Source organism: Neopsephotus bourkii, unplaced genomic scaffold (assembly GCF_033783945.1).
Source record: "Neopsephotus bourkii isolate Nb327-2 ecotype Australia unplaced genomic scaffold, CSIRO-AGI_Nbou_v1 NB_318, whole genome shotgun sequence".
Classification (NCBI taxonomy): Eukaryota; Metazoa; Chordata; class Aves; order Psittaciformes; family Psittacidae; genus Neopsephotus; species Neopsephotus bourkii.
This window is the reverse complement of record NW_026900826.1, coordinates 5,126,660-5,148,885: the sequence shown is the minus strand read 5'-3', so window position 1 is coordinate 5,148,885 and position 22,226 is coordinate 5,126,660. Positions and strand designations below refer to the sequence as shown.

Sequence of the window (22,226 nt, the reverse complement as noted above, 5' to 3'; positions counted from 1 at the left end):
CCACTGTACAGTGTATGCCTTGGACATAGTACTCTTGCCATTTTTTTTTCCATTTGCACTCGCAGAGAGAAAAATTGTAGAAAATGTGACGTTAATTTCAAGCTTAAGATACAGACTCTCCCCTCCCTTTTTTTTCCCCTAAAGCCTACATAAATGCATTGATTCAGAAGTAACTCGGTGCTGAACTTCAATTCACAAAAGGGGCTTCAGCCTTAGAAACCTATCTTAAGGACAGGCAAAGTAAAGGAACAAGATGTAACAGGAAGCATATACCTGTGGCTCAGCTCCTGCTCCCAGATTGCTATTTGCCTATGAAATCCCCTTTGTTCCTCAGTAAATGCAGGCAGGATACTGCTCCTCCTCACCTCGCTGAGAATTTCTCTATTTGCTTCACAGGAATCATAGAATTGTTAGGGTTGGAAAGGACCTTACGATCATCGAGTTCCAACCCCCCTGCCATGGGCAGGACACCCCGCTCTAAACCATATCACCCAAGGCCTCATCCAACCTGGCCTTGAACACTGCCAGGGACGGAGCATTCACCTCCTTGGGCAACCTATTCCAGTGCCTCACCACCCTAACAGGAAAAAGCAACAACATTTCTTGTGCCTGCAGCTTATGCTGTGTACCTGGAGAAAGGATGTTAGGTTTTATTCAGATAAAGGTGGAAGCTGATTTTGCTGGTGTTTTTCACGCAACACATTACCTATGAGGAGAGAGGAATTTAAAAAACTCACTGATTTACCATGTTAAAAAAAGATGGCACATTTATTGCTACATAAATGTTATATACATAGTGTTTTCTGTTACATTGACAGAAATTTTTTTGAACTTCTTGCTGCTGGTTGGAAAGGTTTATCAGCAATACCTTGAAATTTGACACAGGGTACAAATCTGCAATAAACCAACAATGGAAACTGGAGAACAAGATGAGAAGCAATTCATCTCGGACAATTAGCTCTTACAATACTCCATAGGTACTACACGGTATGCTAGAACCCTACTATGGTCTTACAATGCTATTGTAAATTTCTGATATTAATGAACAGGTTATGGTAAATAACCCTACATTTTTACTACCTAATATAGTAAAATAAAGTAAGAAACTTTTTACTGAAAACTTTTTCGATTTCAAAAATCTAGAAAGAGTAATATTTAGAATTCAAGAAATTTTCTTACAAGATTATTGTATAAAAGACTAGCTACAGTGAAAAATAAGCCAAATGTTTTTTTCTTTCTATTTTATGAAGGAAAGCTTCTGGGCATACTGCAAAGTCTAATATAGCCAAAAAGACAACAAGCTTAGAAGGAAAAAGGCCAGGCAGTGGCACGTGATCACTTTCACACGTCATAAGCAACAAATTTGTTTAGCTGATAAACACTGAAATGAAGAACAAGGCCACAGATATAGTCAGGTGTTATTTGATGATCTATGCAAATTAAAGTAATAGAAAGGAGTCCACTAATTCCACAAACTGTTTTGTTAGGAACCATCCAAACCATGAGCTGAAATTCATTAGTTTATTTTTAACAATCCATCCTTTGTTCTTTCAATTTAAATGACTTCATAAAAATTACTGGTTTGTTCCTGTTTTGTGTGTGAACCAATTGCCAGTGATGAAAGATGCACTATATGAACAATAGCTCAGACAACCTTGGCATAGGAAATTTCCTCCCATGGTCATTGCAGTGGAAGACAGTTTCCATGGAAGTTCAAAGGGATTTTAACCATTTCAACACAACTGTGACAGAGGAATACTTAGGGACACTGTTCTGGTAGAGAAGCATTTGAAGGTTTGATGCTAATGTGGCTTGGAAGGGGGGCATTTGATTCACACTGGGTTTTTTTTTCTCCACTGACAAGCCATACAAAAATGACAAGATAGTTAATGTATACAGTAAGGAAAAACTGGTGACCATTGCTCTTATATTCCATTATGTAAGTAAGCCCACCATACTGGTGGTTATAGCATCACACTACCTGCCACGGTGAATGTAGGATTTCCTATTCACCAAAATTACAGCCTGAAAAAAAAATCTCCTTTGTATTTTAATGCATTTTGTGCTTACATACAGCTAACACTTTACATGTACTATATGTAGTACTTACTGCTCGGAAAACAAAGCAACTCTAACAAAGTAGATTCTCCCCACCCAATTTACACTTCACGTTACAAGCTTTACTATGAAGCCTAGAAGCCTAAAAAGGTTTTGTTTATAATTAGAAAAAACAAACAAAAAAAAAGTATTTGAGGAAAGTCTGAGGGAAAATAAAAATAACTTCTTAAACCCAAGAAATGTTACGGTCACAGCACTGCTCCTGCTGGCAGCCTTCACCAGGCCTCTCACTGGCTTTGAAGCACGGAGCTCAGTATGGAAGGGTGACTATGACCATAACTGTTCAGATTACCAGAGACCAAAAATAACATAAAAAAAAGCTATACCAAGGAATAGTTTCCTATTGCATGGAAAACACTAGTCATATGGCAAAAGGAGAGGAAAGGACAACAAAAGACTTTTCCCTTCCTTTTTTAAGACACTAATAGGTATGCTGGGAATGCTACGGGTCAATGTTTGTCACTGCTTTGTTCTCTGAATGTGAACAGCTTTAGCAAATGCTGGCATCCAGCTGAAACTTTATCAGCCTTTAACATGTTAACTTTTCCCTTTATATGTAGACCTTTACAGTTCCATAACAATAAATAAAATTTGTAGTTACAATGCATTTGTCAATTCAGTTTAGGCACAAGGCAACTTCCACAATGAGTGGAGAGATCACAACAGTCTCTGATTGTGCAGAAGCGACACACTGCTTGCAACAGAATGATATGTTCAGAGTATTTCATGGGCTGAAATTCTGTCTGAAGATCTTGTATCTTCAATCCTGATGCAGGTGTTGACCAGTAGCTTTGATCATAAGATTGCATTTGGGTTTCTTGCTTCAAGTGTTTTCTCCTGTCAGGTTTGTGTCTTCATATAATGTTAGTTGTCTGTGTCCTTGTGAAGAAAGGTCACCTTCTGTGTATCCTACCAATAATTCTGGAATTCTATAAAGAAATTTGGAAGAGTAAAGGGGTATTATGAAAAGAATCAGTAAGAAGCATGGTTCAACACTGGAACTAATTTAAACCATACCATTTTTATTTTTAACCATACCATTTTCAGTTAAGAGCAAAAGAAAGATCATACTGAGAGACCTTGAAATCCTTCTTTCCACAGATATCCATACTGAATATGATACATTGAACAGTTTACTCTCAGGAACATTCTATTTGGCTTGCTGGGCATGGGACAAAGTATAATCTGCAAACCTCAAACCTTCAATCTGCAATTGACTTTGGTCTCTAAAATAAGCATGAGTTGGTACCCAAAGTGAATCACTTCTGCTGAAGTTAGCCATTGCCATATACTCAATGAGCTTTCCACGTCAACATCCCACCTAAGTCACCTTACAAAGTAACTGCTATTAAAGAACAAAGATATTGTAAGCTTTTGAAAGCGGCACATTGTATTAACGTGGCAAGAACAGGCTATAAATTCTGCTGCAAGTCAAGAATTCTCTGACAGTTTAGAAGTAGCCTGTTTCTTTGGTATGAAATAGAACAAATTAAAGACATGCTAAACTAAAAAGAAACCCCGTTTCATTTATGAAGCAAGCAGCTTCCTATGAGGGATGGGGGAAAAGTACTGCCTCGAGTAAGGCTTGGTTTCAGTGCCATTTTGCTGCTTTCTCAGGAACAGGAGGGCGTAGATGGATGCCTTCACCTTAAATTACAATAGAAGCAAACCAGTCTATATACACAACAACAAACCTCCGTAACATAAAATTTAGTAAAGTTATGGATGTAAGTAAGGGCATCAAACCCAACTGCTTATTTGTTTTTAAAGTGGCAACAGTTCTACTATTATACAAGACATGGAATATCAGAATTTTTTCTTTTCAAAATCAAGTTTTCCCCAATTTAAAAAAAAAAAAATGCAAACCAAGCAGCTACATGTAATTAAAACCCGAAGACTAATATACCCCTGGTAAGAGCACCCCATCAGCATGGTTTAAATGAGCTACTGCATTTTGGACTACATGGGGCTTTTGGAAATACTGATTTATCTTGTAAAGCTGAACGCATTAGTTTTTAAATCTTGACTATCTTTACTAATAGAGACTGTGACTTAAGATAGTTAAGCAATCTCCTCTGGGCACATGAGATGAGCTAGAATGCCTGGCCTTATGCCAGACAGCAAATCTCTTTGTGATGAGAAGTCTCTCTGTTTGTTTCAGCACTGGGAAACTACATGGATTTTTAAACGAGCTAATGTGATATTTAGATCATTTAAAAATGTATAATTCATTTCTATTATGCTTGGCTTATCTAGCACACTGTTAACTATTCCTCTCATGTCATGCCAAGAAGGCCACCTGAGCCAAGAGATGTAGCCATTGGCAACCACACATGGAAATGAAGAGTTTAATGACAACTTCTTGGGATTTTGTTTTATTATAAAACTAAACAAATCTGCACGCTTTGCTTATGCTCAGAGACCTCAAACTACTTAGCAGCATAAAGAAGTTCGGTGCTAGTGGCAGCTCAGTAACTAAGAACAGGCATATCTACATCTCCCTAACTGTACCCAACAAAAAGCAACAAGAGCCGCTCCCCTCTAGACCAGAGACATACCTGGCTGGTGTTCACATATGACCCATAGGGTTGGTAGTTTCACTCAGGCCAGGGTGGCTTCCTGGGTGTGGTGTTGGCGGCTCTGCCGATACGGCAGAAACTTTTTCTTCTTCCCTTCTCTTAAGGCAGGCTGCTTTAGGGTTTAGGTTTCGCTCTGGAACAGAAACATGATGTTAACATCCCATATGCCTATAAAGAGGGCAGTATCGATCCATTAACTGCTGGCATAAAAATAGCTATGCGGCTTCCCTCTTTGAACTCCTGATGTCCCTGCGCTAAAAGGCAGGTGTCCAAAGCTGCAAACAGGCACTACTGAAAACCCTACCAGGCATCTCCTGAGATGGTATTACAAAAAAAAATTTAAAAAATCACCCAAACTTCCCCACGTGCCTGCCTACCCCCCCAAAAACCTGCCAGGAAGTGAGTGCCTCCCTTGTCACCAGGAGTTGCTAACGTGCAAATGAGAACTGTGAGAATTTACAATGCAAACAACCCCGGATTTGTTTCTGTGTTTCACTGGTATGCTGAAGTCACAACCACCTTACTGACAGCACGCTGGTTTTAGTAACGTTACTGCTTCTTTCTTCACCTTAATATTAGTCTGCTGTTAGAAAAGGGGAGGTTGAATGTCCTGAGTCAGTAGCTCTCCTCATACCCTCAGGCCCGGGAAACCATCTTAAATTGAAAGAATATGACAATGGCACAGAGCAGAAGGTTCATGTTTTTTCAAACCATGTTTCCTCTGACACTGCAGTCAGTACTTCATACAGCCAGCTGTGGACCAGCTATCAAGCTACCTCCACCAGTGTATTTCCACTTCCCCAATTAGCTTCAATAGCTGAAGCTTTGGATCTAGTTTTCAAATTATGATAGTTTCTAACAGTCAACTGTTTCTGTTCTTCAAAATTATTTTTCATGAACCAAAATATAAAAGATGAGCACTGCCATGGCCAAAAAGACACACAAAAAGTGTGTACTATGTTCTACCAGTGCATGTTGAATTTAATCAACATGTTGAGGTATTTTTCTAGCTGTCAGTGAATTCTGGTTTGCAGTTTAAGATTGCAGATATAATTTTAGCTGTAAGGAGACTGCCAAGACTGAACAGACAGCACAAGCCCTTCTCCTGCACTGCACAGGCACCCCACAGTAACTGCAGTTTGCGTTTTACAGGGGTAATCTGACAGAGGCAATTTTGGACAGACTTGCTAATTCTGCTTTCACCCAAGTCATTACCAACTGCCTCCTACTGCATTTCCTAAAGATGAACACTCCTAAAGAGTCTACTGGGGGAAAAAAACAACCCAAAACTGCTAACTTTTCTTAATCACAGTTTTCTTTGTTTAAATCTGGCTTGTCTTGAAGTTTTAAAGAAGATTTAATTATGTGGAAACTCTGAAAGGAAGTTAATTTACAGCGATTTATGAAACGGAGATAAAAATGCTAGCCTACAGTTAGAGCTCAAAATCTGAAACGTTTCAGTCTGAATAGCACCAATCACAGAATGAGAAGCCTCATTACCAGCAGGGAGAGGAAATGGCTGATGCAATTATACAACGCACTGGTGAAAGCTCCTCCGGGCACCACACAAAGCTCCGGTCACTCACTGTCAGGAACAGGTGCTAAGAAAGACGCAGAGACAAACAGGGAGCGCAGCCTCTTGCACGAGAGGCATCATGTGCTTATGATGCATGGGGAGTAGGAGCTGAGATGTACACATGAGGAAGGAAAAGCTCTCTATTTACACTGCCTGCAGAATAGGTCCAATTTAACTGTAAGTACATACAGAAGAAGATTTCTACCAGAGACATAAGGTTCAGAAGCAACCTCTGACCAAGGCAAAAGTGATTTTACTGGTTTTCACACAGAGCTTTCTGTGACTGACAGAATCTGGGAGAGCCAAGAGATGGACTTGATGGTTTTTAAACATTAAAAGCCATGCTTGATTAATGTTATTCTGACTTCTTTGTAATATTCAACCTTATTTTCCAGACGTCATTTTCAGAGCAAAACAATTCCCAAGGTCAAAGTCTCAGAGATGCTCAAAAAGGGCTTTGCCATGGCACTACTTGGTGCCTCGTCTGCACAGCAGTTAGCTGCTCTGTGGAAGAACTCTGAATGGAGACTGTGAGCCTTTATTAAAACCCAGGTCAGTAAAACTCCACCTGAAAACACAGCATCTCATCCTTACTACACAGTACATAAGCTTGTGTTGAGTTACTCCCTTTGTCACTTCCACTGAACTTTGAACTACTGCTTTGATCTGTGCAAAACACAAGCAACGAAACAGGAAATGGAAGTAAAAATAGGATACACAAGAATAAAACACTGACATCATTCAGTGGCATCAGTGATTCAAAGATGTCGTGCGCTAAGCAAGTACGACCACTGATGTCATCCACATCGGAAAGACTTTTCCAGTCACTCGATGCACTTCTGTCAGCAGGACACTGAGGAAGACGGCTACTCACCAGCCCAAGAGAGCAAAACCTGATGGAACACTCATGCCAGCTACACAAATCAGACTGTTTCAGTTGGACAGGACTTACAAGGTCATCTCATCCAACTGCCTGAACCACTCAGGGCTGATCAGAAGCTCAAGCAGGGTGCCTCTACACCTTAATGTGTCTTTGATTCAATTGAAGTAGGTTTTCTCTCTCCTCCCCACTATGTGTTGAATGCAAATCCCTAAGTAAATGGTTAAACTCACTGCATTTTAATATTTCAGTTACATATGGTATGTCTTAAAATGGGTCTCATATTTTTGTTAGAGCTTTTGTGCTACTACGTGAGTGCTTGTTACAATTTAAAGCAAGGTATGTCAGTACTTTAAATCATTTACCTCTCACTTGCTGCTCTAGACTGAGGATGACTGCCACAGCCTGGTGAAGAATAAGCAGCTTCGTCTGGGGTTTCTCGCTCTTCAGATGAAGCTGACACATACGGCCAAGTTCTTTAAACGCTTCATTAATGTCTCGTACACGCAAGCGTTCTCGAGCATTATTTGCCATTCTTCTCTCCTTTTCTCTTTCTATTTTCTGCTCTGGGTTTAAATCCTCATCTTCATTAGTACTGCTGCAAGAAAGCATAAATAAAAGTATACTGAAGTACCACAAGTGATTGTGCTGCTGGTTCAAAATTTTCAGTTGATGAAATTAAACTTTTTCTGCATAATCTATTTCATATTGAAATCGACTTAGATAACTAAGGAAGTGTTCCAAATCAGCGCTTAAGTACTCAAGGTAATTCTTGCTGTTCCTGCCTCTTTCTGAAAGTAAGTTTTAAATGGTGTCTGGCTGAAGAATATGCACAGGATGTTGTCTACAGGTGGCAAACATCTCTAGGCATCTGTAGTGGCAACACACTGCCCCTTGAAGCAAAACTACCACTTCACTCGATCACTGAGAAATGAGGAGCAAAGAGGTAACTCAGCCATCTCATCAGGTGAGGAATAAAGCCTTTTCAACAAGTAGTTCAGCCAGTTTCCAATATATCAGCTTATATAAGAAGGCATTAAGGTAATTTTCAATTTACTGTGCTTATTAAAAAGTATTAGTTTTGTTAAAGACCTTATTGGCCAATTTTAGAACTATTCTGTCATCTAATAATACCCAGTGTAGAGCTGATCAGTTCTAATCAGAATTCTTGTATCCCTTTAAATTATTGTATTAACTTCCACAGCCTTTTTTTTAATATAGAATTGTCCAATTCAGTCTAAAACTATGCAGAACCTCTGCTCTAACTAAAATTAACACGCTAAAATGCCATTAGACACATGTGATGATACAGACTGCGCTGCCAATTGTTGCAAAACTCTCATTGTGTACTGTTATCCTAAATGTCAATGCTTGTTTCAGGCCTGTCAGGCAGATCCAGAAGAATTTTACTCGGCATCAGCTCCAGGTTTTTTGCCTGTGCCTTGGAAGGGGAGAAGTGTTTCACAGACTACGTACCCAATGAATCAGGGTTACCAGGCTGCCGCTCTTCATCACCACTGGCTCAAGTTCAGAAGCGCAGCCCTTGCCCAGGTACAAAGTATCGCAGGTTTCTAATGTTCTCCTATTCTCTATGCTGGGCAGGGCTCTCTGTATCTTACCCCACTTATACGTACACAGGCAGGTATCAAGCAAGGCACCAACGTAAGGGAATGCACACTTTTCAAGCGATTTCCCCAGAAAATCCTCTATTCTGTATTTAAGTGGATACAAATACCTAAACTGTTTATCTGTTTCAGCTGTCTATTAATAGATGCACTGAGGTAATTCAAAAGCCTTGAAATAAATTCATCAAACATAAGGTCAGCATGCTACACAGCATTAAGGAAACACAAATTCTCTAGGACATGTCAGCAACCCACCTTGTTCTGCCTCTAGATGAGACCTTGATATCCTTCTGGGAGGACTCATCATCTGATTTCATGTCATCCGATGAGGGGGGTTCATGTATATTTTCATCCTTCTCCTTATGTTCAGACTTGATTTCTGTTGGACCTATAGCCACAGACTGGCTCTGTAAGCCACCTGACAATGCTGCAGGGAACCAGAGATCACTGTGAGTATCACAGGCATGAAATGCCAAAGAGAATCTCAAGCAGATATTGTCAATGGGAGGCCAGAGCTGAGCACAGAATCTGGGAAGACGACAGGAGGAACTACATTCTGGCAACAGCAACAAGAGAAATCCTGGTAACACTGCTGTAACTGGGCATGTGTCAGGGGTTGTAAAGGGATCACAATTCAGAGCAGCTTGATCAGTAAAGCACTGTTAAAGACAAGAGGACTTCAGTGAAGTAAGGAAACTTGCACCTTATGTCTGGGCTGCAAATTTTAGGGCAGAGCTAGCACTGACATCAAGGCTTGGGCTTAGATCAAACGTGAAACATGCACCTCCCTGAATGGTGCAAGCACGCTAACGAGTAAACCGACTTGTGTCTTCTATAGCTTACTACTTCAAGCTAAAAACTGAGGGAACCATTTTAACACCTGTATGGAAGGACTTCCTTTTATTAGCTAGACTGAAACCTGCCTTCAGCTCCCTCTGCAGCCCTTCCTGCCGATTCGGAAATGGCTGCCGTACTGCAAATGCCATTACGGCTCCTTCAAGCCAAGAGAACATGGCTGTAATGCAGGGTCTTCTGCTGGAATTATAGTGGGTCAAGTCTGACACAGGGATGCCCTGAAAACTGTTGCAGGGATCCTTCACAGCAGCATTTTACAGCATTTATAATTAATTTCTTATTTCTCAACTTCATCCATGTCTCTATTCCCTGTGCTGATGCAATTTTACCAAGATTTACAGCCTCACTGGCTCTGGATTACTGCAGACCCCATTTAAAATCACTGGAAAGTTACCTCTGTAGCCTTCTTGTGTTTTATGATTTAGTTCTGTGCTCTGAGCAGAAACTGCACTGGGAAGAACTGAATGGTTGCTGCTGAGGCTGACACTTTCTTCCCGATGAGCCCCAACCTAAAGCAAAGCAAAGCAAACATTTCCATTAAAGATGTGCTTTAAAGAAAAAGTCCAGATACATAAGTTTAAAAGACAAAGTATTTGCTGGATTACAAACCCAAGTTAAAGCTCTAGGAAAGTTCTAGGAAAAAGTAAAGATTTAGCTGGAAGATGCTATTATGCTATACTACTTGATCACACCACATGGGATTAAGCTGTTATTTCAAGCAAAGCAGTGACCAACACCTGTTTGGAATAACACAGCAACCTAGCAACAAGGTTTTCCACTACTTTCCCACACAACACTACAGTTTTCTCCTTGGTTTATACCTGAGGGGTGTTAAGACTTGATTAACCTTTGATTGTTTAATTCAACTAGCAACTCCAATACACATAACATTTTGATCCTTAAATCATGGGGAATAATCGTCTTCACCCTGTGTGTTAAGGTGCGTATACTGCCCCACGCTCACATACACAGACACGCAGATGTATAAACAGCATCTCCTCACTTGTGCTGAAACAGAATTAAGGCAGAACTGGATCTAATATCAAAATACTGTTTTGTTCACTTGAGTAATTCCCTCTCGTTTTCCTCCTTTCTCAGCTAAATACATTTATCTTGGTCCCATTACAGAACCTTATCATACAAAAATAACCCAGGCATCTAACTGCTCCTACCACCTCTCAGTATTTTCTAATCTGCTCCTTCATAATACATCATGATCAAATTTCCAAGCAGCAAGCACTGAGAGGAAGCATAAACTTGGATTAACAGTACTTATGCCAAGACAGCGATGAGTGCCTGTGCCCAGCTTGAACAGGCAAATCTGTTAAAAACTCTGCTCAAGACAGAACACTGTTATTAATGCAAACCTCTATAAAAAAGTCATATTCTTTCGTTTGAGAAAGGCAAAGGTACAGACACACTGCCTGTATTTAAATAATCTGGAATGCAGGGTATTTAAAGCTTTTGATTCCTAAAGACACAAAAGTCCTTTAAATATTTATAATACAACCACAATACAATTATACAGTTAAAAAAAACCCAACAAAACAACAAAACCCTAACAAAGCTGAGGATTCTACTATTATTTATATAGTTACAAAAACTGGCTACAGATGAAGCTTTTTATTGGAACAGTAGCAAACATGTCAACTAGAAGATTAAGCCTTTAATTAAATAGGTTTATTGCCTGGAGTTACACATGAGAACCACTGTTTTTCAATAAATCCTTCAATCCTAGTAAACTGCTGAGCTTTGAATCCCTCTTGAGTAATTAATGCAGCTTCTACCTTTCATGTCTTAGTATGGGTTTTACCCAGAGAGAGATAAATGCCCTTATGCAAGTTTATCCTTTGTTTAATACACACTCGTTCCTGTAAGCTAACACACAGGAACAAGAAAGGAAAGGGGGAACCCCCCCTTAACTAATATCAGGTCATTCCAGGCTGCTATCCGTACCTATTGTTCTGCAGAAAATCTCTTGTATACTGCGGGATATCTGTTGCTATTTAAAGTGTGTTTTATCTTCCTGTGTGTGTAATAGGCTTTGTTTGTGAGAAGTTCCACTATGGATGCAGTCATCTCGGCTCCTGCAGTGCTTTGAGAGTTCACTAGGAGCAAAGAGCAGAGCCCGGGTCTTCCAGCCTATGAGACAACACTCTTTACAACGGGAATGTGAAGCTTGCTCTACACAGAGCACTTCCAAACCCGAGTCTTCCCCTAACCCTGCCCTGCCGGTTGTGTGTGTGATTTTGTTTTTCTGCTCGTGCTAAATCCTAACGCATGAGGGTGCTTTTATTCAAACTCCAGACTATGAATCACTTTAGGGCCACGTTTGTTCCAAAACGTTGTTCTTACAGAAGGCAAAAATTCTTGAAGCTGTGTCCAAACAAAGCAGCTGCCAGAACCCTGGCAACTTCCAGATCTAGTGCTAATCTAGAAGGGAGAGATAAGCACATCAGTTCTGATACAGGCAGGAAATAGACCGGGAATAAAAGCTGAATTCAAGTCCATGTTCCAGGCCTTTGAAACAGGCTTACAAAATGAAAGCATATAACTTAGATTAACAAGACTGATACAGAAATCTGAAGAGCCAGGTGTCACAAACCTGACTATGCCATGAGCGCTCATCTCTGATCTGTGACGTGCAAGAAAATCCCATCCAGACAATCCCTAAACCAGGCGGCTTGCTGAAAGCCCCTGTACCCCATGTGAAGGCCCAGAGCTGTTCCCTGTAAGCACAGCTAATCTGGGCCTGCTTCAAGGCACCGGGCTGGACCTTAAGTGTCTTAAGGGCCGAGCTCAGAACACCCGGGTTTGCTTGCCTGTCTCAGCAGAGGCTCTCTCTCTCCATTCACATCTCAACGCAGCGCAACCCCGCGCTCTCTCTAAGCCCTGCGCAGGGCACTGTGCCCCAGCACACCCCCTCTCGGCAGCGTTACCGCTGTCACCCATCCCCATTCCCCCCCCTCCCGCGGCCCGGGGCACCCGCCAGCTGCGCGGGGCGGGGCGGCGCGCGCTGCCCTCATTAGCATACAGCTGGGCGCCTCGGCCCCGCCTCCGCCCGCGAGAGGCGGCGGCTGCGCGCGACAAAGGCGGGAGGGCTGAGCCCGCCAAGGGGCCGCCGTGAGGTAAAGCTCGGCCCGGCGCGGGGCCGCGAAATGGCAGCCGGGGGGGGGGGGGAGAGCCGCGGCGTCCTGGCACACAGCGCCTGCTAGAACCGCACCGAAACCACTCACCGCCGTACAGCCTCCCTACACAGCCACAGTAACGCGTGTGTCGGGTTCTCAGCAAACCAAACAGGTCACGGTTAGCAGAGGGACAGCCCGAAGTCCTGTCCCGGCTCTTCAGTGCCTCATTTACCGTGCGAACTGAGGCTCTGCAGTTCAGGAGACTCGCGCAGAGGCCAGTCTGCAGCCGCGCTGACTTGCGCGTTTAAACAAACCCGTGAGTGCCGAGCTTATTTAGTCTGTTTAAGTGGTAACATTTGGGAGCTGAAACTAGAAAAGCAGTTCAGTATTTCTGGCAACTAAACAAAAACCAGACGGATCGTGGCAACTGGCAGCACAGTGCTGCACATGTGGAGATCCGTCCCGCAGCCACACGTGGTGAGAGGAAGGACCTTTGCTCTGCTAACGCGGGGCCTGCATCTCACACTTCAGTTTCGTTATTAGTTTTGAACTCGTGGCAATAAAAGCTTTTGAGAGCTGAAAAACCCACGGAAAAGCTCCTGACAAACCAGTCTTTGCTCGTATTTTCTGCAGGACTTACATAAGCACATTTCAGAACACAAGCACTTCTCAAGCCACGCCAGCTGACCAGTAATATGATTTTAACCGAGGTGAACATAGTTAAGACAATGAAGAGGGCTTTGGAATCAAGATTTTTACGCTTGGGACAGCTCAAAGTGGTTCAGTGCAAGCATCGGCTCTGCTTAGAAATACAGCTCCTGGAAGGGCTTTGCGCAAGAGCAGAGGGGGGTGCTGGCCAAGCGGCTCCTGCTGCCCTGTCCTGCCCTTACAGCACAGCAGACACAGGGTAAGAAGAGGGAGATTGTCCAGTTTTCTTGGATTCCTGTTACACCTGGAAAAAACCCTGTGACTTAAGGATTGAGTTTCATCCTTAACCGAGTTTCCAGGCCTTTTATTTATTTATTTTTAATCAATTCAGGCTGTTCTTTTTCCATTGTACTTCAATGACAAATAAAAAGCAGCTTGAATAAGAACAAAAAGAGTATTACTTCTTAACTTTTCAATAATACATGAAATAAAATACAAATCAACTTCAAAGGCCACTTAGCAAATATTTGATGAGTTTGAGATATTAAAAATCTATTTGAATAAGTCTAATGGCCAGCCCAGCTAAAAAGAAAACAAGACCATTCAGAGCGAGCAGGAAATGAAGTCAACTGGAGTTTTAAAATAAATCTGGCTCAAAAATTAAGCAAATGTTAAAATAAAACCATGTCTGGTTACACTAATTACATAAAAAGGAGTTAAATTACTCATTTCCTAGCTCCTTCTGCCAAGATCATCATCTTCAAGGGAAATTAAATTTAACTTCTTTTCTATTTTTTTTCCTACAGAGAAAAAATGTTTTGTATGAAGAGACACCCCCGCCTCCCTCCCCCAACAAGGAAGTTTCGTTCACTGCTGAATCCCAATGAACGTTTCTTGACTTAAACCCCTTCCGAACATGTCAAACAAAACCAGGTAAACACCTGCACTGATGTTCACATTTCCCACTGTGAGAGCCAGTACATCATCTTCTCAAAGTTTACTGGAGGCTCTCTGAAGTAAAGCACTCTTTAATTTCTGAACAAAGCCTAGACCTTACAGTTCAGGTGGTGTCAGATTCTCTGTTCTCCTACACTTACTATTCCAAGAAATACAAATAGTAAATAAGTATAGGTTGAAATTAACTGATTATTGAATAACGCAAGAATTGCACCTCTTTAAGTGGGGGGCACTACTGCAATGCAGTCATCATTAACGAACACCGCTCAGTTTCCTCTACAGCCAGAAAGGCCAGCCTCTGCTCTGTTCGTCTTTCAGGCTCCATCCTAAGCCATGCCGAGTGCCTGCGACTGCAAATGATGGCAAAGGGCACTCGCTGGGGACTGGTCAAGGCCACGACAGGATGCTTTCTGTTGGAGCCAATTATTCTGATGTAACAAAATTAGGGTTAATCCAAGGAATTCTTTAGCTGACTCACTATTCAAGCAAAACTGATCTGCAGGCTTGCTTCACCCAGCCAGATGAAATACAAAAGCAAGTGCTGGTTTGTTGAGTTGGTTTTTTTTTCTTCATTTTTGTAATCTAAGTTATTTGTTTTTAAACAGAGAGCAACCATCTTTCAATTGAAACAGCAGGTCAATCATTAGGTAGCAACTCAAGTCTAGATTACATTTAAGTTGCATAACTACACCAAACTACAGCAGACCGAGGGAGTCATCTTCCACCGACACCTATTTCAATCAAAACCAAGCTGATAAAACATTTATCATAGCTTAGTTTAAAAGAGAAACAGATTTCTGTGTACATTGCAGCACTCTCTGCATTTGACTGGATCTGGCTTAGCAGCACCAGAAGGTTCCACAAGACAGAGAGAGAACAATTCTGCCACTGCAATTTCAGTCACTCTACCCAACGTCATTAAGACCGAGCAAAAAACAAGTTTTCTTTTGTATAACTAGATGCAGTCTACTCCAGACCACTGCAGAACATTCCCTTTTAACAGCATTCTTCAAATATGAGGCAGTATTCGGAAAAAATTCTGAAGTATTTATGCATCACTTCCTTCATTACCAACTGTAATGGTGAAGTTGTATAGAAACCTAAAGCTGGGTATGTGTTGGAAAGCACTCCCCCCCTTGAAAAGCCCCCAAACACACACAGCTTATAGAAAGTAACCAGTTCTTTTTGATGTCTACTGCAGTGGTTCTGAAATTAATATAAATGGATGTGTGACGTGCGAATGGGAGAGCCTGGAACTAATTCAGTTTTATAGAATACAAACCCTTCAGCAATTGGGGTACCTAATTATTTTGATGATAGGTGAAGTTTTGCCTTGATCACACAGTGCCCAGCTGTGAATCTGTTTTATGACAGAAAATTTCACAGCATGTAACTGGTCTTTAAAATTACGCTGTAAACATGCAAACACATGGCACCACTAAAATAAGCATGTTTTAAAAAGCCCTTTTTCCTTTAAGCGTTCTTGAGAAGGGAGGAATGCAAAGGAAGAAAAAGGGGAGGTGAGCAATGCTACAAATAGATTTCGTTTACTGTCTAATGCTTTTAACATACTTCTGATCTATAAAAAGCTCAACTACATTTTTTCAGGACAGTTCACTTTTTTTAAAGAAACGAAAGATGAATTGAATTATTTCACTCTTCTTGGGGATTAATCTAAAAGTTGTTTCCTCTTCATTGTTACTTACACTACAGCTGTGCTCAAACTCCTTTTCATTTAGGAAAAAAAGTTTACATTTTGAGCCTGCGCACACCATGGTTCCACATTCCAACAGCTTCCTCCCAGTCCTCTGCCAGCATCTGCTATTGAAGACTAGTTCCAATTTACAATAAACAGCTTTTCCAGACCAGAACACTTGAAATTCAGTCCTTCTTGACTGCTTTTCCCATTCAATCTCCCTATTCACCATTTCAAGGAGAAAACTGTTCTGCCAATTATTACACATCTGGAAAAAATGCATGTATAAGCTGAAATGCTCTCAGCAGAAAGTTTCAGCTTTCTGCATATGGTCACAGCAGGATTTTATGGGCCACTGACCAGGCCCAAGTTTAAGTTTTCCCATCTTTCTCCTCCCCCTCATTTCTACCCCCACCCTAACCCTCTAATTTGAAACCCATAGCAGGTGCAAGCTGTCTGCCACCTTTTCCTCCGCAGGAGCCTCAAGTAGTTTCTTCCTGATAAATGCTGGCCTTACTCTCCAGTTGTAACTCACTAGGCTCTGTGCTAAGTCAAATGCATCAGCTGAAGCTGTTATGCATAAAAATACACATTTAAAAATACCATTACCATTGACGCTTGTCTGTTGGTTGTCACAAGGCTAGATGCTCCATAGTTTGAGTTCAGGCTTCCAATTGGCCCATTGTGGGATGGTCCCAATAAACTGTGTATATCTCCATGGCCACCTGACAGGCTTGTTGAAGGCCCCACAGCATGATTTCGTAGTACATGGATGGCATCATCAAGTCTGTCCAAGCGATCCTCCATTCGAGACTGCTGTTAGAATTTAAAGAGGGACAGGAGCAGCTATTACTGAATAAACCTGCATGCTCATTATACCGCAGTAGTTTCTACCTCAGAGATATTAAAGACAGAAGAAGAAATGCGTATATCAAAGACTTTGAAAGCACCTACCAGCACTACAACAAACAGGAAAAAGAAAAGATATCTGGAGATTTTGCTCAAGATAGCATTCATTCCACAAATAGGTGGCAGCTTTTAAAGTGAATCTTATTACAAGGTTAATGTTACTCAGCTTCTATTATATGGCATGAACAAAGAAAAAGAAAGTGCTACAAAATAAGCTAATAAAAGATGAGAAAGAATGATCATAAAATCAGCCTCACCACGTTGGTAACAATAAAGAGAGGCAGTGGCTTTTTGAGAACCTGTATTACAAAAAACCTGGACAAAACTTGGAGCTATCATTTTCTAAAGTGGAGCTTTAAACACATCAGCTACTGCAGAAATAAAAGTGAATTCTGTACGTTACTGCAGAAGAGTCTGTCTTTAAATTACTTTCCTTTAAAAAGAAAAAAAAAAGACCAAAAAAACCCCAAAGCAAAACCAATTCTGACACTGCAGCTCTCCAGAAACTGAAATGGCAGGATGTTGGAGTCAGAAGATGGGTCATATGCTATGCTAATTTAAGTTTTTAATGGGGAATCCGAAGGAAGCGTTAATTGAAACACAAAAAGGCACCATCTAAAGTGAAATAGTACCTCACAGACATCCTTTAAGAAGGACATTGCATCTTGCAAATGCTCGTGAAGTTGCTGTTCAACTCGATTTTTCTGGCAAAGTCAAGACAGAACAGGAAGCAAAGCACAGGTTAAGATTAATTCAAAAAAGAGGTGAGGAAACAGCTGATGTGCATGTCAGCAATAAATTGTTAGTGAAGTTAATGCAACAGAGATCTGATTATATTAAGATAAGAAAAGGCTAATACTTAACACTGCAGTTTTGTTAGGATTTTAAGATGTACGTAACAATTATACTTAATTGCAAAAATATTGAAGGAAACGGATTTGACTTAAACTTGTTCTTGTTAGACAGGAAAATGAAATTTCACCTGTGGAAACTAGAAATATTAACAGGTAATCAAAGCCTCCCCTCAAATTTTTCCCTTTTCCTTCCCGATCCTGTCTCAGGAATTTAAGAAAGAAGTCAGTAACTTAAATCCTCTGCTGAATCTTCAAAGGAAGAAAATTTACAATGCTGTAGATGATTTCCCAGGTCTTTTTCTGTAAAATGGTTCATTAATTAATAAATGAACACTCCCCAATAACAAATAATAATTACAAATACAGTATATTAGTACTTTAATGACAAGTGTAGTGAAGGTGAGCCCAAGAGGCTACCATTTCAGGGAGGGAGGGGAAGGACAAGTAAATGCAAAGGCATGAAGTCTTTATCTTTCCTCCAGACTGAACTTTAGATAAGAATTAGCTATGGATTTGTGAAAAGGTACGAGAATCTCATAACAGCGCTTTAGCACCAGCTGTCCTCAGCACAGAAGCCTGATGCCCAAGGAACAGATGGTGAAAGACACACCCTGCACGTCTTATATTGTTCAACTGAACAGGCCATTTGTTAGCAAAGAATTCATTTGTAATGCTATCCTACTGTTTCCTTTAATGATATGCAGGATTTATACAAAACCAAGCCTTCAGCTCTTACGTTAAAAGTATGGTGTTGCTTTCAACAATTCTTACCAAGGAGTGTAGAGAGTTTTCATAGTTTGGAGATGAGGGGGCTTGTCCTCCACTCCTAGACCACTGACTGGCACCTGTCAAAATCGTCTAGGTTAACAGAGATTTATGCAGCAGAAGTGGGAAGCAACGACGCGATATTTCTCAACTCAAAACCATCATTCTGCGTAAAGGTAAGCTAACATATGGGTACACAAAGGAGGACAAATTCCTTCATTCTGCCTTGAAGAGGGATAATTTTTATATCCTGGCATCTGTAGGGTTAGGCACATTGTCGATGACAAAGCAGTGACATCTTCACAGTACTTAAACGACACAAAAGTGGACTAAACACACACACAGAGTACCTGAAATACCTGCCCTCTGCCAGTGTCACCATGCAAGGGTTGCTGAACTCCTTCTTCAGGTTATGTTCAGTATACGTAGGCATATCTTTAATAACGTTAAAATATACCACAAAAATATTTAAAGAAAGCAAAGGGACACTGAACTAAGGATAACTGGAAAACCATTTTTATGACACCTCTTTACTAAATGAGAAAACTTAAAACCAGATCAAAAGGATTTACCTTATCTCATTCTACATGATACCATTTTAGGCTATAATGCATTTCTAGTTTAGAAGAGTAAAAATACACTCAAGTAAGCCCCACTTGTGATTTCAGATACACTGCAGCACACAAATTGGCAGTGAAACAATACTGACTGTGCAACCGATCGTCAATTACATCCATACTACGTATACACTGCAAATTCAAATCCATATCCGTTCTCATCCGACATAAATATACCTAATTACCATGTAAAAATTAAAAATAATTAGATGTGAAATGCTAATAAAGAAGTACTTTTAAAATAAAGCCTGAAGTAGTCAACATGTATTTTTCTCACCAACTAATAACGCATCTTTTATAAAGATACTACACAAAATTCTGTGGCCATTAGAGACAGCTTCCTTTCAGCCATACAAATGTAATAATAAAGCAATTACATTAATAAATTATGGCCGTACAATCCAAAGCAGCTCATTAAAGGAAGAGCCTGTGGGCTTGTTCTTTCAATAACAGCCAGAGCTGTACATCTGGAAAACTGGGAAAAGGTTTAATAACATTACAGTTCCTTTGTTCGAAGAGCTGCAAGTAGTTACCTCTTAAAGAAAGGGGTTTATATAACAAAAAGAGTACAGCTTGCATAGCTATTAAAATACCTAAATATTTCCTTTCTAATTAAAAAAAAATAAACCATCTCCAGTTTCATAGCAGCCCAGAGCTGCCGTAACTGTGCTGGAATTCTCTTTTAAAATACAGCGACATCAGTGAGCAAGTTTATAATTACCAATTTTCACTTCACACAGCTACTCTGGGTCTGGATCTGTAGTCTCCCCTCTGCATTACTGTCGTTCCTGAACTTTGGAATGACGCTTGGAGTCTCACTTATTTTTGCAAAGCATTAATGGAACAACTTTAGAATAATCTGGCTCACTATAAGGTCCAAATTTTTATCTGGTCAAAACTCCGTTTTTAGAGACAAGACCATAGTCAGGGCTTTTAGTGAGTGCTCACTACTAACAGTGAGTGTGCTGCTTCCTACAGTAAAGCATTGGCTGGCAAACAGAAAGGCAACCAGTTAAGAAAAGAAAGCAAAGGCTCAATGCCTGTTCACCTTGTCTCATGAGTTTGTTGGGGGGCTTTTTTAATGGGAAAAGGTTATTATTTCCTTAGTGTAAGCCCAGAACGAAACTCCTGAGTGGGACTTCTCACAAAGGAAGGAAAAAAATAAAAGGGGGGGAGGGAATACTAAACTCCTGTCAAACGAACCACTCAACTGCAACCTGCAGTTTTTAATCACACCTCTAGTAATGCTGGTGCTCTTTCTGCACGGTGGCATACTCTGTCTCCATGTCTGCACAGGTTGCCAGATGGCACTGATTTCCTGCCTTCCTCATTTCACTCCCCCTCCTAGAAGTTTGTGCATGAAATCCACCAATTATATTAGAAAGCATCCTGGCACCACAAGCCCTGCAATTAACAACTGCAGCTTTTAGTGCAGCACCAACATAGCAGCATGAAAATACAAATAAGCCAGGCAAGTGTTAGGATTTACAGGGGTCATCGATAGTAATCACTCCAGTATTGTTCTTCTACTACCAACACTAATCCTCTGGCTCTCCTTTCAAACACACACTCGGCATCAGAGTCCACACAGGGCTGGTTTTGTACCCTCAGAACCAACTGAAGCCTTCTGAATACTTATGATCCTGGGAGGAGGATTCTTAAAATACCAAGGCTCCCACCATTCAGATCCGTATATAAACTTTACATACATATACACAATCATTGAAACTATGCAAGAAGCTAAGCTCTGGGCATGTTTATGTAAAATTAGAAATTAAATGAGGGCAGGGAAGCTGAAATATGCTATTGTCTCATAGTACTTGGGGGTTTTCATCATGTTGTTCTCAAAGCTTTTACTTAAATTAATTAAAAAATGTCATTACCCTTATTCAGTCATGTATCAGCCAAATGGTCAAATATGAGTTTATCTATGTGTGTCATGAAGCTATCATCTCTCAATGCTTTAAATGGCAGAGTACTCCTACTGTAATTTACAATTAAAGGATATGCAAGTTATGACTCACTCAAACCTATAATAAGAAGAATGCTAGATAAACAAAGAGCTAACTGCAAAAAGAGGAAAATCACAATGAAGGCTAAAATGCTGCAAAGCATATTATTTTAGCGTACATAAAACATTTGTGTTATCTGCAATAACTTTTTGGGTCAGGACAGAAAATGGCTACCAGGAGTATCAACAGCCATAAATGTAGTAGTAATTACTTTACATTGTGCTTCACTGTGTTCTCAGTGACTCATCTGGGAATAAAGATAAAAGTCCAGATTCATAAATGAAGGTAATTAACTACTGCAGCAATTTACCAAAGGCTTGATAAATTCTGTATCACTGAAATTAAAGGGGGTGGGAGGGTATAATCGTAAAGCAGATGCTAAGTTTGTGTCTAAGAAGGATTTTAGAATTATTTGCTTGCATCTACTACTGTCTTAGCCATCAGAATCCAGAATAATGAACACAAATTAAAATGCAAATTTTGGAGAGTTTTACATTTGATACAGGTTCCAACAGACAAAGGCATCAATGGCAAAGGGAAGCTTCACATTTCAGGGACCTCAAATTTGTATTCTAAACCCAGGAATTAGCTGGCGCTTTCACACTTACAAAAATCAGGTGTAGTATCTGCTCAGGGAACTCCAGTTGGGAGCTTTAAACATTTTAAATACTTTGAATTGTCAGAACTTCTTTCTTCCAGCCACAAAATATTTTCAGTATTTGCTTTGATGTTAAAAAGAAAGCAGTGACAATTTTCTGGTCTGATCTACCTTTTCAGGACAACAAGGATACACAAAACATTTTTTGTCAACTGCAATCACTGAATCAAAAAGCCCATGAATCCCATCCTCACTCAATTCAACAGATTTTTCAGTTACAGAAATGCTGAAAGCAGCTGCTCAGGTATACCATGTCAGATATTCAGTAATCCATTAAGACCACAGAAATCCAGAGCAGTGTCCATTAAACATAAGTCAAGTATGAAAGATGCAGGTTTTCTGAGTGACA

The 22,226-nt window shown here is 40.5% G+C and overlaps 1 protein-coding gene across 13 annotated transcripts in view; it reads right to left on the bottom strand.

Moving 5' to 3' along the window:
• Positions 1-749: 749 nt before the first annotated feature.
• Positions 750-22,226, bottom strand: part of TCF12 (transcription factor 12) — a 170,014-nt gene continuing 148,537 nt past the window's right edge. For 6 of the 13 annotated variants that reach the window (XM_061347478.1, XM_061347480.1, XM_061347479.1 and 3 more), the window contains 8 exons: positions 18,597-18,670; positions 17,604-17,675; positions 16,672-16,878; positions 10,028-10,142; positions 9,034-9,205; positions 7,519-7,751; positions 4,677-4,830; positions 750-3,047 (listed from right to left, as the gene is read on the bottom strand). In XM_061347478.1, coding sequence (XP_061203462.1) covers positions 4,688-4,830; positions 7,519-7,751; positions 9,034-9,205; positions 10,028-10,142; positions 16,672-16,878; positions 17,604-17,675; positions 18,597-18,670 — 1,016 coding nt within the window. In that variant the 3' untranslated portion in view covers positions 750-3,047; positions 4,677-4,687. The remainder of the gene's footprint in view (positions 3,048-4,676; positions 4,831-7,518; positions 7,752-9,033; positions 9,206-10,027; positions 10,143-16,671; positions 16,879-17,603; positions 17,676-18,596; positions 18,671-22,226) is intronic. The other 7 variants (XM_061347484.1, XM_061347489.1, XM_061347483.1 and 4 more) reach the window with 5 other exon arrangements.